Source organism: Salvelinus sp. IW2-2015, linkage group LG20 (assembly GCF_002910315.2).
Source record: "Salvelinus sp. IW2-2015 linkage group LG20, ASM291031v2, whole genome shotgun sequence".
NCBI lineage: Eukaryota > Metazoa > Chordata > Actinopteri > Salmoniformes > Salmonidae > Salvelinus > Salvelinus sp. IW2-2015.
This window is the reverse complement of record NC_036860.1, coordinates 54,135,738-54,151,610: the sequence shown is the minus strand read 5'-3', so window position 1 is coordinate 54,151,610 and position 15,873 is coordinate 54,135,738. Positions and strand designations below refer to the sequence as shown.

General features: G+C 41.7%; 1 protein-coding gene across 3 annotated transcripts in view; it reads right to left on the bottom strand.

Moving 5' to 3' along the window:
• Window positions 1–15,873, bottom strand: part of LOC111980848 (F-box and WD repeat domain-containing 11-B) — a 31,091-nt gene that overhangs the window by 4,317 nt on the left and 10,901 nt on the right. For 2 of the 3 annotated variants that reach the window (XM_024011861.2, XM_070449477.1), the window contains exons 2-10: window positions 15,049–15,108; window positions 14,321–14,543; window positions 8,530–8,716; window positions 8,236–8,326; window positions 7,987–8,124; window positions 7,688–7,806; window positions 7,298–7,547; window positions 480–598; window positions 215–325 (exon numbers count right to left, since the gene is read on the bottom strand). In XM_024011861.2, the coding sequence (XP_023867629.1) occupies window positions 215–325; window positions 480–598; window positions 7,298–7,547; window positions 7,688–7,806; window positions 7,987–8,124; window positions 8,236–8,326; window positions 8,530–8,716; window positions 14,321–14,543; window positions 15,049–15,108 (1,298 nt within the window). Of the gene's footprint in view, window positions 1–214; window positions 326–479; window positions 599–1,066; window positions 1,281–7,297; window positions 7,548–7,687; window positions 7,807–7,986; window positions 8,125–8,235; window positions 8,327–8,529; window positions 8,717–14,320; window positions 14,544–15,048; window positions 15,109–15,873 lie in introns of those variants that run through there. The other variant, XM_070449478.1, reaches the window with a different exon arrangement.

Here is a 15,873-nt window from a genome sequence, read left to right as displayed (position 1 = left end):
AACAGCCTAACGGATTTATTATGATTAACTGGCCGAGACTGGGATTGATATTGGGAGACCAAGAGTCAGATTAGCAGTGAGAGAATAACAAGGATAAACAATGGCCAAGTGCAGGATTAGAGTGAGGGAATAAACCCATTCAGGGTCAGATCTCCATTAGTAGTGAGACATCAGCTCAGGCTAACGCCTGTCACAAAGGGATAAAGCCTCTCACCCATCGTAGGCTCCACTAACGATCCTTTTGTTGTCGAATCGAATGCAGCGGACCAACTCTTCATGGCCTTCCAATACGCGCAAACATGCCCCGCACTCAATATCCCACAACCTGAGGAGAAAAATAATCAGTGTTAGTTTAGTAACATTTGAGAGAACAGTCATGACAAATTATGTTCAACTCCAGATTACAGTTCTATAAATATAGACCAGTGTATCAACACAGCTGACAGATTTCGCCCTCATGAACAAACATACACACTCACCGGATAGTGTTGTCAGATGAGCCACTGACCACTAGTCGGTCTCTGTACTGCAGACAGGCAATGCCTCTCTTATGGCCGTTCAGCGTGCGAACAAACTCACACGTGCTGGTGCTCCACACCTGCAGGGGAGACAAGGCAAAACATGAGCGAACACACACAACCCCATGGGGCCAACACAAACAGGCATTTGGCCTACATAATCCTTCATGTCGACAAACTTCACATCTCTTGAAACCTCATCCTTCTGGTTTTCCTTCATTAGAATGCATCTGTACTAGTCACTGTCTGGACACACACTCACATGTCAGAGAGAATGATACCGTGCTGCTGGATGAACACAATGTAAACACATATACAGCACCAGTCAAAAGTTTGGACACACCTACTCATTCCAGGGCCTTTATTTTTACTCATTTATATATTGTAGAATAATAGTGAAGTCATCAAAACTATGAAATAACATGTGGAATCATGTAGAAACCAAAAATGTGTTAAAATCAAAATAGATTTTATATTTGAGATTCTTCAATGTAGCCACCTTTTGCCTTAATGACAGCTTTACACTGTTGGCACTCAACCAGCTTCACCTGGAATGCTTTTCTAACAGTCTTGAAGGAGTTCCCACATATGCTGAGCACTTGTGGGCTGCTTTTCAATCCCTCTGCGGTCCAACTCATCCCAAACCATCTCAATTGGGTTGAGGTCAGGTGATTGTGGAGGCCAGGTCATCTGATGCAGCACTCCATCATGCTCCTTCTTGGTCATATAGCCCTTAGACAGGAGGTGTGTTGGGTCATTGTCCTGTTGAAAAACAAATTATAGACGTGTTTCTTGGCCCAAGCAAGTCTCTTGTCCTCATTTGTATTTATTATGGATCCCTATTAGCTGCTGCCAAAGCAATAGCTACWCTTCCTGGAGTCCAGCACAATTAAGGCAGTTTATACAATAAAAAAATACATTCACAACACACTGTGTGCCCTCAGGCCCCAACCACATGTCTACAGTAGTAAATCTATGTGTATGTATAGTGCGTATGTTATCGTGTGTGTGTGTGCACCAATGTTTGTGCTTCAAAGTCCCCGCTGTTCCATAAGGTGTTTTTTTATCTGTTTTCTAATTATAATTTTACTGCTTGTGTCAGTTACTTGATGTGGAATAGAGTTCCATGTAGTCATGGCTCTATGTAGTAGTGTGTGCCTCCCACAGTCTCTTCTGGACTTGGGGACTGAAGTGACCTCTGGTGGCATGTCTCGTGGGGTACGCATGGGTGTCTGAGCTGTGTACCAGTAGTTTAGACAGACAGCTCGGTGCATTCAACATCAATACCTCTCATAAATAAAAGTAGCAATGAAGTCAATCTCTCYTCCACTTTCAGCCAGGAGAGATTGACATGCATATTATTAATATTAGCTCTGTGTACAGCCGTGCTGCCCTGTCCTGAGCCATTTGCAATTTTCCTAAGCCCTTTTTTTGTGGCACCTCACCACACAACTGAACAGTAGTCAAGGTGCGACAAAACTAGGGCCTGTAGGACCTGCCTTGTTAAGGTAGCGCATGGCATTATTAGACAAAATTATTAGACAGACCAATCTTAGCTATTACTGCATCAATATGTTTTGACCATGCCAGTTTACCATCTAGGGTTACTCCAAGCAGTTTAGTCACCTCAACTTGCTCAATTTCCACATTATTTATTACACGATTTAGTTGAGGTTTAGGGTTTAGTGCGTGTTTTGCTCCAAATACAATGCTTTTAGTTTTAGAAATATTTAGGGCTAACTTAATCCTTGCCACCCACTCAAACTAACTGTTTGTTGAGTGTTGCAGTCATTTCAGTCGCTGTAGTAGCGTGTATAGTGTAGAGTCGCATACATAGGCTTTACTAAACAGCTACCCTGGGGAATTCCTGATTCTAACTGGATTATATTTGAGAGGCTTCCATTAAAGAACACCCTCTGTGTTCTCTTAGACAAGTAACTCCTTACCCACATTCTAGCAGGGGGTGTAAAGCCATAACACAAGTTTTTCTAGCAGCAGATTATGATTGATAGAGTCAAAAGCTGCACTGAAGTCTAAACAAGACAGCCCCCACAATCATTTTGTCAATTTCTCTCAGCCAATCATCAGTAATTTGTGTAAGTGCTGTGCTTGTTTTGTGTCCTTACCTATAAGCATGCTGAAATTCTGTTGTCAATTTGTTTACTGTGAAATAGCGTTGTATCTGGTCAAACACATTTTYCCCCAGAAGTTTACTAAGGGTTGGTAACAGGCTGATTGGTCGGCTATTTGAGCCAGTAAAGGGGGCTTTACTATTCTTGGGTAGCGGAATGACTTCAGCTTCCCCTGAGGTTACACACTCTCTAGTAGGCTTAAATTGAAGATGTGGCAAATAGGAGTGGCAATATCATCTGCTATTATCCTCAGTAATTTTCCATCCAGATTGTCAGACCCCAGTGGCTTGTCATTGTTGATAGACAACAATTTYCCCYTTTTCCACACTGACTTTACAGAATTCAAAAGTACAACTCTTGTCTTTCATAATTTGGTTCGATATACTTGGATTTGTAGTGTCAGCATTTGTTGCTGGCATGTCATCCCTAACTTTGCTTATCATGCCAATGAAAGTCATTAAAGTAGTTTGCAATATCAGTGGGCTTTGTGATGAATGAGCCATCTGATTCAATGAATGGAGCAGAGTGGCTTTTTCCCCAAAAAATGTAATTCTTCTTCTTAAGGCTAGGGGGCAGTATCCTGAATTTCCGGATGACTGATGTGCCCAAAGTAAACTGCCTGTTACTCAGGCCCAGAAGCTAGGATATGCATATAATTGGTAGAATTGGATAGAAAACACTGAAGTTTCTAAAACTGTTAAAATAATGTATGCAAGTATAACAGAACTGATATGGCTGGTGAAAACCGAGGAAAATCCATCCATCCAGATTATTATTAATTTTTTTTTAGGTCACAGGCCTTTTCAATGCAAGCCTATGGGATATACAAAAAAAATAGCTCCCAGATTGCAGTTCCTATGGGTTCCACTAGATCTCAACAGTCTTTATCGATGGTTTCAGGCTTGTTTCTTGAAAAACGAACAAGTAGGTGTAGTTTATCCAAGGTGTTCTCAACAGGAAAGGTAGGCTTTTGGCCAGCGTGAATGAGGGCGCGCTCTTCGTTATTTTCCTTTTCTATTGAACACTGTTCATTCCATCTGAAATATTGTTTATTTACATATTAGGGTACCTGAGGATTGATTAGAAACATTGTTTGACTTGTTTGGACGAAGTTTACCGGTAGCTTTTTGGATTCCTTTGTATGCATGTTGAAGGAGTGGATTACTGAAATCAATGGCGCCAACTAAACTGACTTTTTGGGATATAAAGAAGGACTTTATCGAACATTAATGTGTAGCTGGGACCCTTGGGATTGCTAACAGAGGAAGATCTTCAAAAAGGTAAGTGATTTATTTTATCGCTATTTGTGATTTTTGTGAAACCGGTGCTGGTTGAAAAAGTATTTATGTGGGGCGCTGTCCTCAGATAATCGCACGGTATGCTTTCGCCATAAAGCCTTTTTGAAATCTGACAAAGCGGTTGGATTAACAAGAAGTTAAGCTTTTAAATGATGTAAGACACTTGTATGCTCATGAATGTTTAATATTTCGATTTTCTTATTTTGAATTTGGTGCTCTGCAATTTCACCGGATGTTGTCACAGGTGGACCGCTAGCGGTCCGCAATCCCTAAGAGGTGCCCCAAAGCTTTTTACTATCATTCTTTATATAATGTATTTGTTTCATATTGTAGTTTTTTTTATTTAGTTCAGTCCCATGATTTCTTCAATATGCCGTACGTTTGCCAATCAGTTGTGCTGCCAGACTTAATTGGCATACCTTTTGCCTCATCCCTCTCAACCATACAATTTTTCAATTCCTCATCAATCCAAGGGGATTTAACAGTTTTTACAGTCATTTTCTTAACAGGTGCATGCTTATTAGTAACTGAAATTAGTAGTTTCATAAATGCGTCAAGAGCAGCGTCTGGTTCATCCTCATTACACACCACAGACCAGCAAAGATTCTTTACATCAACAACATATGAATCACTACAAAACTTATTGCATGACCTCTTATACACTATATTAGGCCCAGCCTTTGGAACTTTGGTTTTCCTAGATATGGCTATTATATTGTGATCACTACATCCGATGGATTTGGATACTGCTTTAAAGCAAATATCTGCAGCGTTAGTAAAGATGTGATCAATACATGTTGATGATTTAATTCCTATGCTGTTTGTAACTACCCTGGTTGGTTGACTGACAACCTGATCCAGGTTGCAGGCACTGGTTACAGTTTTAAGTTTTTTCCTGAGTGGACAGCTTGATGATAGCCAGTCTATTTATTTTTTAAATCACCCAGAAAAAATACATCTGTTGATATCACATACATTATCAAGCATTTCACACATATTATCCAGATACTGACTGTTAGCACTTGGTGGTCTATAGCTTCCCACAATAATGGGCTTTAGGTGAGGCAGATGAACCTGTAGCCATATTACGTTACAGGAATGTGGTTCTGAATATAGACCGCAACACCGCCTCGTTGGCATTTCTGTCTTTTCGGTAGATGTTCTAACCATGCATTGCTACCACTGTATCATCAAAAGGTATTATCTATCTAGACGGAATCTGGCAGGATCCTGGGACAGATAGCAGCGCTCAGAGCAATTTTGCACAACAGAGCCCAAGGTTTCAAAATAAAATAAAAGTATAGAAAAATACTGTCAGCTTTTAAACCGAGGTCGTTAGTTCAGGTTTCAGCGTTCTCCAGCGTGTAACAAAAAACATGTTGCGTTCTGATGACGTAGTGTCCTTTACTWGTGGTTTCTTTGCAGCAATTCAACCACGAAGGCCTGATTCACAGTGTCTCCTCTGAACAGTTGATGAGATGTGTCTGTTACTTGAACTTGGTGAAGCATTTATTTGGCCTACAATATCTGAGGTTGGTAACTAATGAACTTATCCTGTAGCAGAGGTAACTCTGGGTCTTCCGTTACTGTGACGGTCCTCATGAGAGCCAGTTTCATTATAGCGCTTGATGGTTTTTGCGACTGCACTCAATCCGAAATTTTCCAGATTGACTGACTTAAAATAATAATGGACTGTCGTTTCTCTTTGCTTTGAGCGGTTCTTGCCATAATATGGACTTGGTATTTTACCAAATAGGGCTATCTTCTGTATACCACCCCTACCTTGTCACAACACAACTGATTGGCTCAAAAGCATTAAGAAGAAAATAAATTCCACAAATTAACGAGGCACACCTGTTAATTGAAATGCATTCCAGATGATTACCTCATGAAGCTGTTTAAGAAAAAGCCAAGAATGCGCAAAGCTGTTAAGGCAAAGGGTGCCTACCTTGAAGAATATAAAATATATTTTGATTTAACAGTTTTTTGGTTACTACATGATTCCATGTGTGTTATTTCATAGTTTGATGTCTTCACTATTATTCTACAATGTAAAAAGAAAAGAAAAACCCCTGGAATGAGTAGGTGTCCAAACTTTTGACTGGTACTGTAGGTATAATAGGAACACCCATATTTTGGGTGTAGAGTAACATTCACTCTCCTAAACGCACACATATTGCAGTCCCTCAATTATTTATTGGGGAATGTTTTTAGAGCACTGGGACGTTGTGTGTGGGAGGCAGCTCAGTACGGAATGCCTTGGCCCGTCTCCCAGGGCGATGGGTGGGCTAACTAGGGTCTCTTTGTTCCTGGCTGCCCACAAATCCACTGTCTGGAAGACAGGGGCAAGCAGGTACAGGGCCGGAGCTGGGGCTAAGACTAGGGTTGTGGCTGAGACTGGGGATGGGGCTGAGGTGAGGAGACAGGCCCACAGTTTTGCCCTAGGAGGAGGAGAGACGTCAGCTCTGAACTCTGGGTTTAGTCAGTGCTTCCCACAGCCTGCATCACACGGTGGGCTATCTCCTCTATACTGTACTCAACTGGACACTTCACAGAACAACTGCACTCAACTAGAATGAGAGGATTTGGTAAGTTTGGGTAGGGGGCACTTCATAAGCATGGCTGGCTTTTAATTCAAGTATCTTCTGTGAATGAATGATGACAAGCAGTGATGGGGAAGGTAACTAGCTTTGGATTAAAACAGCCATGCTCACATACAGAGCAGGGGGAAAGAACTAAAGCCCCCCATCAATTTAACTTACAGGAAGTACCATACACACTATATGACAAGCCCAAAAAATTAAAGCCTGGTTAAATATAAGGCAGGATGTGCAGTCAGTAGACTCTGAACCATACAAAACTAGTGACTTTACAATGCTTTAGCAGAGTGCTGGAGGATCACTAAGACACATGAACAGGGTTGATGCCAAACGCTTGTCTTTGCAAGATCTGCAACATTTACTGGCCGAACAAGATCTCTAAAGCATGTAAGACAGGATGTAAAAATATGGCTGTTGAGATGCAGATGCACAGGATCCATTGGGTTGGACAGGTGCTGAGGATGTCTCAAGAAAGGATCCATAAAGTAGCGCACAAATGGACACCAACTGTAAAATACAAGGCACACCAAAGACAATGTGGCGACAGACAGTGGTGGCTGAGCTGGATCTCTCAGGGGACCCAAGCTATAGCAAGAGACTAGTGGCAGAGATCGAGGTCTTAGGTCCCAATACGGACGAAGAAGACCAAGTCTTGTGTCACCGCAAAAGTACTAGAACATATGCTTGCTGAGATGGTGACATGCTTGAGGCTCTAGTGAGCTGACCCTGGGTCTTCGGGGCAGACTTGCCTTGATGGTACGGTCACCGGATGCTGACACAATGTACTTGTCATCGAAGTCCACCACATTGACTGCTGCTCTGTGGCCGACCAGCACGCGGCGCAGACTGATGTCGGTGGGTGAGGCCATGTCCCACACGGCAATGGAACGGTCCTTAGAACATGTCACCATCAGACCGTTACAGAACCGCAAGTGGAGGACCGCCTCATTGTGGTGGATCAGAGTGTTCAGCACCTCCCCAGTGTTCACATCCCACACCCTGAGACAAAGAGAAATCATCAATATCAAACACAATATACAACATGCATATGCCACTCCTCTTCGATAAAAAAAGTTTTGGAGCTTCCGGAGCACAGATAAGAGGGCAGAGGACAACAGAAGAGAGGAAGTGGTGCTGACCTGACGGTGGAGTCTGAGGAGCCGGTGACGATGACCCGCTCATCATACTGCAGGCACAACACTGAGCCTGTATGACCCGTCAGGATCTTCAGACACTCCAAAGACTGCTTATCCCAGATCTACACAGACAAGGCGGTGAGATGTTTTTATCCCAAAATATGATCTATAAAAAATTGACTAGACGTTGTAATGACACTTTCTAAGGCACTGTGTTCAAAATATGGATCTTGTATTCAAAATATCCAGTAGGCATTAGAATATTTCCCCCCCTTCAGTCAAGAATAAACAGGAACACCAACCTTAATGGAGTTGTCTCTGAGGCCGCTGATGATCTTGTCGTCGTCATACTGCAGACAGTAAACCCCCTTACTGTTCTCTGAGCGACACTGGATCCGCTGCAGATTGTGCCGACCACACCTCCAGTTAGCCTCGATTGTCTGCATGGAGGGAGAGGGGCGTGGAGCCAGGTCAGTGAATGGGAACCACAGGAAAGATCAGTGAGAGTAAGGTTAATGAGAGTGGGCAAGGGGAACAGCAGCAGAACTCACCTCTATGTCCTGGATGATTTTGGGGTAAAGGGAGCGGTAGTAGGAGTTTGGTGGTACTTCTGTGGTTCGATTTTTGAACAGGTACTTCTCCCTAGGAGAGAGAACACATTCACTATGAATTTTTGTTTTTTAAATGCACAAATATATTAATCTCAACAACATAAATTGTCTTTTTCTAAGGTGAGGACACTTGGATACAGTTTTGGAAACAGTCTATCATGTAGGTTCTTGAGAACAAATGGAAAGATATTGTGATCCATGGTGGCCCAGCCAGTGGTCCCAGTCCGTACTCACCACTGGTGCCTCTCTGACAGGCCTTTCCAGAGGGGGTCTGTACGGACCATACGCTCTATGAGTTTCTTCCACAGCATTCCCTCTGAGATGACCCTCTGCCACTCCTTACACACCAGCTCTGCCGAGCAGAGAGAACGCGCATCCAAGAACGACAGGATGTTCTCCGCTATGTGGTCAAGACCCTGAGCTATAACCACAAGGAGAGACAGTGCAACACAGTTTAACACAATGATTAGAAGTACATGTGTGTATTGCGAATGTTTGGATGAACCGAGTCTGTAAAGCGGTTTCCCTTGGAGCATGCAGTGGTGGTGAGGTTATATATTATGTGTATGTGCATTAATGTGGGGCACTAAATACAATTAGCTGTTGAAAGTCTTGAGTGATTATAAAAATAAAAATAACTTTTAATTCCATCTCCATTTTTTCACCCAAAAGTCTGTTTCCACACGGACCCTTTTAAGCGCAACACAATGCACTCTGTCCTCTTCGTTGGCAGTAGCTACAGTCTCTTGTGGTGCTAAAACATCCACTATGTGCGCAGCTTTGAATAACACATTTGAAGGAAAACTTACAGAAAGTTCAACCATAAAACACATTCACAAGCATTTCTTTAGATAACAGGAAAAATTATTTGCACAGAAGTAACTAGTTAGTTATGCTAATGTTAGCTAGCTACCTAACCAAACGAGAATGGTTAGAATACCATGGCTGAATGCCTCTAGAGATTCAACTCTATTATTCACATGATAAAAAWAAAAAAAACAGAACTTAACATTCCATTTAGCTACAGTTTTTGTTGTAGTTCTCAGGTCAAGTTTTAAGCAACTTGTCCCAATACTAGTAGCAGGCAGCAGCTTGACTTGTTCATGTTGAAGAACATGGATGAGAAGTAGCCAAGACTAGATCTAATAGTGGTATGATATTTTTCATCAACCTGGCTGATCTACTGTCTTAGAAGAGTTTATTTTCTGTTTTCTTCCCTTATAATCCAAATAGGTACTACCTACAAACCAACATGATGTGATTTAAAATTGAAACATCGTTAATAATCTGGGCGTTGGGCTAGTAACCGAAAGGTTGCAAATTCAAATCCCCGAGCTGACAAGGTACAAATCTGTCGTTCTGCCGCTGAACAAGGCACTGTTCCTAGGCCGTCATTGAAAATAAGAATTTGTTCTTAATTAACTGACTTGCCTAGTTAAATTAAGGTCAGATTTGAACAATAAAAAACATGATTAATCGTAGTTGACTACAGAAAACCATGGGATTAACTCAATTATTTGAATCGTTTAACAGCCCTAGCTATAATATGGTAATGCTAACAACGCAATATCAAAACTGCAGTGTGTACCAAGCCCATTCATACCATCTTTATTCACGAAGGTATCTTCTAGCTGTTTTTTCTGTTAAGGGTCTGAAGGTTAACACGCATCATGCACGATAAGGTTTTGGAAACATAAGGAATGCATCTTCCATATCAGCAAGAAATAAATGTTCTAAAAACAAACAGTTAAATTACTATTAGGGCTGTCCCAGACTTTAAAAAAAAAGAAGTTTTAAATGCGTATTTTTCCAAATATAGACACACCATATGCGTTTTAAGAAAATCAACTAGATGCACTGAGTTTGTCTGGTGCTCTCAGCTTATGGTTTGATACCTCAAGGAGGCCACCAGAGATCTAGATAACCAGAATAAAAAAAMTAAAAAAAAACTTAACTGAACTATTCTCCTCTCTCTCCTGCTGGCTTTCAGAGATTCTGCCATTACTCTCCTGAAGTTGCCAGTAGTGCAGTAACCTTTCTCATGTGGAATGCCAATTTGTCTTACAATTTCTACCGATCTGCGTGACAGTTATGGTTTTCAATATGCACATTTTCATGAAACAGATTTAAATGTATAATAACATCTTCATTTCACAAAATCATTGTCATGTGATTAATCAATATTCTATCCAAATAAACTATAAACCTAAAAAGTTACTTATATTGCCAACTAGGTAAAAATAGCCTCCATATAGCCAACAAATAAAAACATTGCAGCCTGCAGGTAGAAAATATCCTGAAAAATAAAATATCCTATAAATCACATTGTTGCAGACAGGCCATGTCTAGCCAAACTTGAAACATTGTATCAACTATTAACTTAGTTCAGGCCCAAAGCTTGCAACATTGTATAAAATATTCTGGGCCCTCAAAGTTCCCTGCACCAGTGAGCTCGGGACAGGCGCAGCTGTAGGGTATTTGCGCAAGGGATAAGACGCAGTGCTTGACTTGGACAGGAGCTCACCGAAGCAGAGTACCGGCACCTCAAATGTTCTACTGTGAGCTCCTCTTCCTCTTTTAGAATATTAGCTCAAAAGTATTGTGGAGCTCCTGCACCTAAATATAAAACAGTACAGGCACCCAAAAGGAGTACCGGAACATATTTCAGTCCAAGTCAAGAACTGACAAGAAGCCTATTTTATGACTTTTCCACTGGATCAGAGCTTCACATTTATCCCTTTCACGCTGAGTGGTTATCGAAAGAAAGAGAGCTGGAAAGATTTTTCAAATATATTGAGGAACTATTGTATTTCTCAATGGATGTAAAAATAGAGACTTTGTTTGCTTGGTGTTTGAGGTGAAGAAAATATTACTTTGCGAGGCTCCACAGTTCAATAGTGCGTTAAGCTAATCAGAAATGCTAACATATCCTCAAATGGGTACATTTATATGCCTACATGTGCGCGCAGGCCAGGTAGCCTATAGACCTACTTCTATGCGTGGGCGTCCTTACTCAACATTGACAGGAGTGCTCCAAACAAAAGACAATGACCAAATTGACAGAATCCATAAATGGAATCTAAAAAAACAAAACTTGTTTCTCAGAAGTGTAGCATAGGTTGTGCACTCAGCAAACAATGTGTCCACTCAGTCAATGAGTACAGGAAGACAGGAATAATAATATTGAATGCATTAAAATAACTGTAAATAAAGTAACAAACATTGTAGATGAGAAATTATAGKAATTAAAAGGTAAATGTACTACTGGTAATATATGTAATGGGGAATTGATATGAACCAACAATTCCCACAATGAAGTTATGAAACATTGAATATGCACAAATTGGAGAAATCCCATTCTGGAGAGAAGTGCATTGTGCATCTGGGCCCATGGTCAATCCGACATCTGCATTGGCCATGCAGCATTTTCGGTGATATGGCCTCAGCAGAAGTCAGGGCATTCATATTACTTGCGCTTCGCAGAGCAGTGCAGAGCTGTTGTCAAGGAAGTGACTGCGTGTTCATACAAGACATACCGCCCCCACCTACCATCAACCAATCATGTCAATGTGGAGCTATAGAGCCACATTGACACAAAATTTGGGAGGCGCATGGCAATGCAGTACAGAGCTCGATTTGGCCTCCGGATGCCTCAGCAATTGCATCACACCCTCCATATGGAGCCTCAGACCACATTTTCGAATCAAGAATACATTTGCTTTATGTCTAGGCCTCCGCAATGGATTAGTTCACTGAGATGAGTCCAAATAATAATAACACACACAAAACCAGTCAAGTTTGCTATTTCCTACATTGTACAACAAAGACATAAAAAATATGAAATATCACATATGGAATCATGTAGTAACCAAAAAAAGTGTAAAACAAATCCAAATATATTTTATATTTCAGATTCTTCAAATAGCCACCCTTTGCCTTGATGACAGCATTGCACAGTCTTGGCATTCTCTCAACCAGCTTCATGAGGTCGTCACCTGGAGTGCTTTTCAATTAACAGGTGTGCCTTGCCTTGTAAATTTGTGGAATTTCTTTCCTTCTTAATGCGTTTGAGCCAATCAGTTGTGTTGTGACAACGTAGGGGTGGTATACAGAAGATAGCCCTTTTTGGTAAAAGACCAAGTCGACATTATGGCAAGAACAGCTCAAATAAGCAAAGAGAAATGACAGTCCATTATTACTTTAAGACATGAAGATCAGTCAATACGGAACATTTCAAGAACTTTGAAAGTTTCTTCAAGTGTAGTTGCAAAAACCATCAAGCGCTATGATGAAACTGGCTCTCATGAGGACCGCCATAGGAAAGGAAGACCCCGAGTTACCTCCGCTACAAAGGATAAGTTAATTAGAGTTAACTGCCTCAAATTGCTGCCCAAATAAATGCTTCAGAGTTCAAGTAACAAACTCATCTCAACATCAACTGTCAGGCCTTCATGGTCAAATTGCTGCAAAGAAACCTATACTAAATGACACCAATAAGAAGAAGGACTTGCTTGGGCCAAGAAACACGAGCAATGGACATTAGCCCGGTGGAAATTTGTCCTTTGGTATGGAGTCCAAATTTGAGATTTTTGGTTCCAACCGCCGTGTCTTTGTGAGACACGGTGTGGGTGAACAGATGATCTCTGCATGTGTATCTGCATGTGTAGGAGGTGTTATGGTGTGGGGGTGCTTTGCTGGTGACACTGTCAGTGATTTATTTTGAAATCAAGGCACACTTAACCAGCATAGCTACCACAGCATTCTGCAGCGATATGCCACCCATCTGGTTTGGGCTTAGTGGGACTATCATTGGTTTTTCAACAGGATAATGACCCAAAACACACCTCCAGGCTGTGTAAGGGCTATTTGACCAAGAAGGAGAGTGATGGAGTGCTGCATCAGATGACCTGGCCTCCACAATCACCCAACCTCAACCCAATTGAGATGGTTTGGGATGAGTTGGACCGCAGAGTGAAGGAAAAGCAGCCAACAAGTGCTCAGCATGTGGGAACTCCTTCTAGACTGTTGGAAAAGCATTCCAGGTGAAGCTGGTTGAGAGAATGCCAAGAGTGTGCAAAGCTGTCATCAAGTCAAAGGGAGGCTATTTGAAGAATCTCAAATATATGATATGTTTTGATATGTTTCACACTTTTTTCGTTACTACATGATTCCATTTGTGTTATTTCATAGTTTTGATATCTTCACTATTATTCTACAATGTAGAAAATAGTACAAATAAAGAAAAACCATTGACTGAGTAGGTGTTCTAAAACGTTTGACCGGTGGAGTGTGTGTGTGCGATATATATTTATTTATAAGCTGGGTTGTTCGAGCCCTGAATGCTGATTGGCTGACAGCCGTGGTATATCAGACCATATACAAAGSGTATGACAAAACATTTATTTTTACTGCTCTAATTACGTTGGTAACCAGTTTATAATAGCAATAAGGCACCTCGGAGGTTTGTGGTATATGGCTAATATACCACGGCTAAGGGCTGTATGCAGGCACTATTGGCCATATACCACACCTCGTGCATTATTGCTTAAATATATTACTCCTCGACTAAAACAAATCTCGGTTGACCAACAGCCTAACGACCAAACAATCGACCAGTCAACTAATTGGGGGTCAGCCCTAATTACTACAAACACCTTTATAGGGTTCCCACACGGACATATCTCCATGTTATATTGCTTGTTTAAGGAAGACAGAGGCGACAACCTGTGCTAATTAGCAATCTAGCGTGCATGAACACCTATGTGTAAGCGTAACTGGAGAAGTGTAGTTCGTCAGCTGGAGGTACACACAGCCGTATGGATCTGTGCAAACCTGCTACAGTTAGTGTATATTTCTTATTTGAAAGATTATTTCTCACTGATATGAAAGATTAGTTCCATACGTTTCGAAAAACGTATGGAAAGCAATGACTGACATTTCTAAACATTAAAACAGAGCGTCGGGATTGTAGTTCACATGGTCCCATAAGGCATCATGGGTTCTCGAGAGCAAGTGTGTACCATACCTGGCAGTGCAGTGATGAAGTCCCTTTGGAGCATGGGTTTGAGGTAGGAGTTGATGTGGCCGTGTTGGTAGTGGCACATGCGTGAGATCAGGTGTTCCACAAACTCCACCTGGTCAGCCTCAGACCACTGGTCAAACAGCTGGATGCACACTTCCTTCTCCTTCTCATAGTTCCCTTCCGATGGTCGCTTCCTTGAGCCCGTCATCGGACCGTTCGTGATCGTCTGAACACAGAGGAGGATAGGTTATAAACCAGAGCTTCAGTCTACATGGCTCTCTTGTCAAATGAGGGATGGGCTTTGGGCCTTAATCCTGCTAAACAGTGTACAGAATTCTGTGGGCCGGTTTCCCTGACAATCTTATTGTGCATTCTTAAGTCCAGATCTTGCCTTAATCTGTGTCTGGGAAACTGGCTTTATATGTTGAGTATGGTTTTGGTACATGTGGATTGCCTTTTCAAATCGCTGGCTAAGAAGACATTGTGCTATGAGAAAAGTGTTTTTCTGACTAAGGGCTACACTGTAGTCTAGCATTAGTACACTCAGTGTTTCACCGAGCACTGTAAACAATGGCTAGATTGTCAAAATTGATAGCACGCTTTTAAGAGAAGTATGAAGACAAAAAAGTGTGGATAAACCATTAGTGTATGTGCTCTTTGAGGTGGACTAGGCTAATAAGCTTCCATTACACTTCAGTGAATGACTGTCTGGCCGTGGACAGTTCGCTCACCTTGAACAATATGGTTTTCTTTGATCGTTCATCTGTCTGGGAGTCCATGAAAGTGGAGTTCTGAGGGGGAGGAGAGAGAGAGACACACAGGCCATTAGTACATCAAGAGACACATACTATTCATTAACAGCCAGCCCAAACGTTCTGGTCCAAACTGCACAACATCCAATTTACTATGGGGACCAAATTACAATGCCAGGCTAGGAGGCTTGCCATAATTTCTCATCTGAAGAAACTGTCAGTCAAAGTAAACTAACTCCTTGAGCGTCAGGAGCTGGATTGAATTTATGTTAGGGGATGCTTTTTGGATATGAGGGAGAGGGAAGAATCCATGGCTGGTCAACAGCTGCCCCTTCTCTAGACCTGCAAAGCAATGTCAATCTGAAATCTGTATTCAAAAGATTGACATGAAATCAGACCTTGTTAGGTTGGCTGTGCAAGGTAATTTATGATTTAGCCTAATAATACCAGATGGACTGATAATAACAGCATTTAAAATATACAATAAAAATATATGGACAACTGGGAAATGCTATGGATGGCAACATTTGTATCCTGAGGGGTTTCATTGCCACCCCATTTAAAAAAAAGTATTATTATTTAAAAAAATTACCCCCTTTTCTCCCCAATTTTCGTGGTATCCAATCGCTAGTAATTACTATCTTGTCTCATCGCTACAACTCCCGTACGGGCTCGGGAGAGACGAAGGTCGAAAGCCATGCGTCCTCCGAAGCACAACCCAACCAAGCCGCACTGCTTCTTAACACAGCGCGCCTCCAACCCGGAAGTCAGCCGCACCAATGTGTCGGAGGAAACACCGTACAC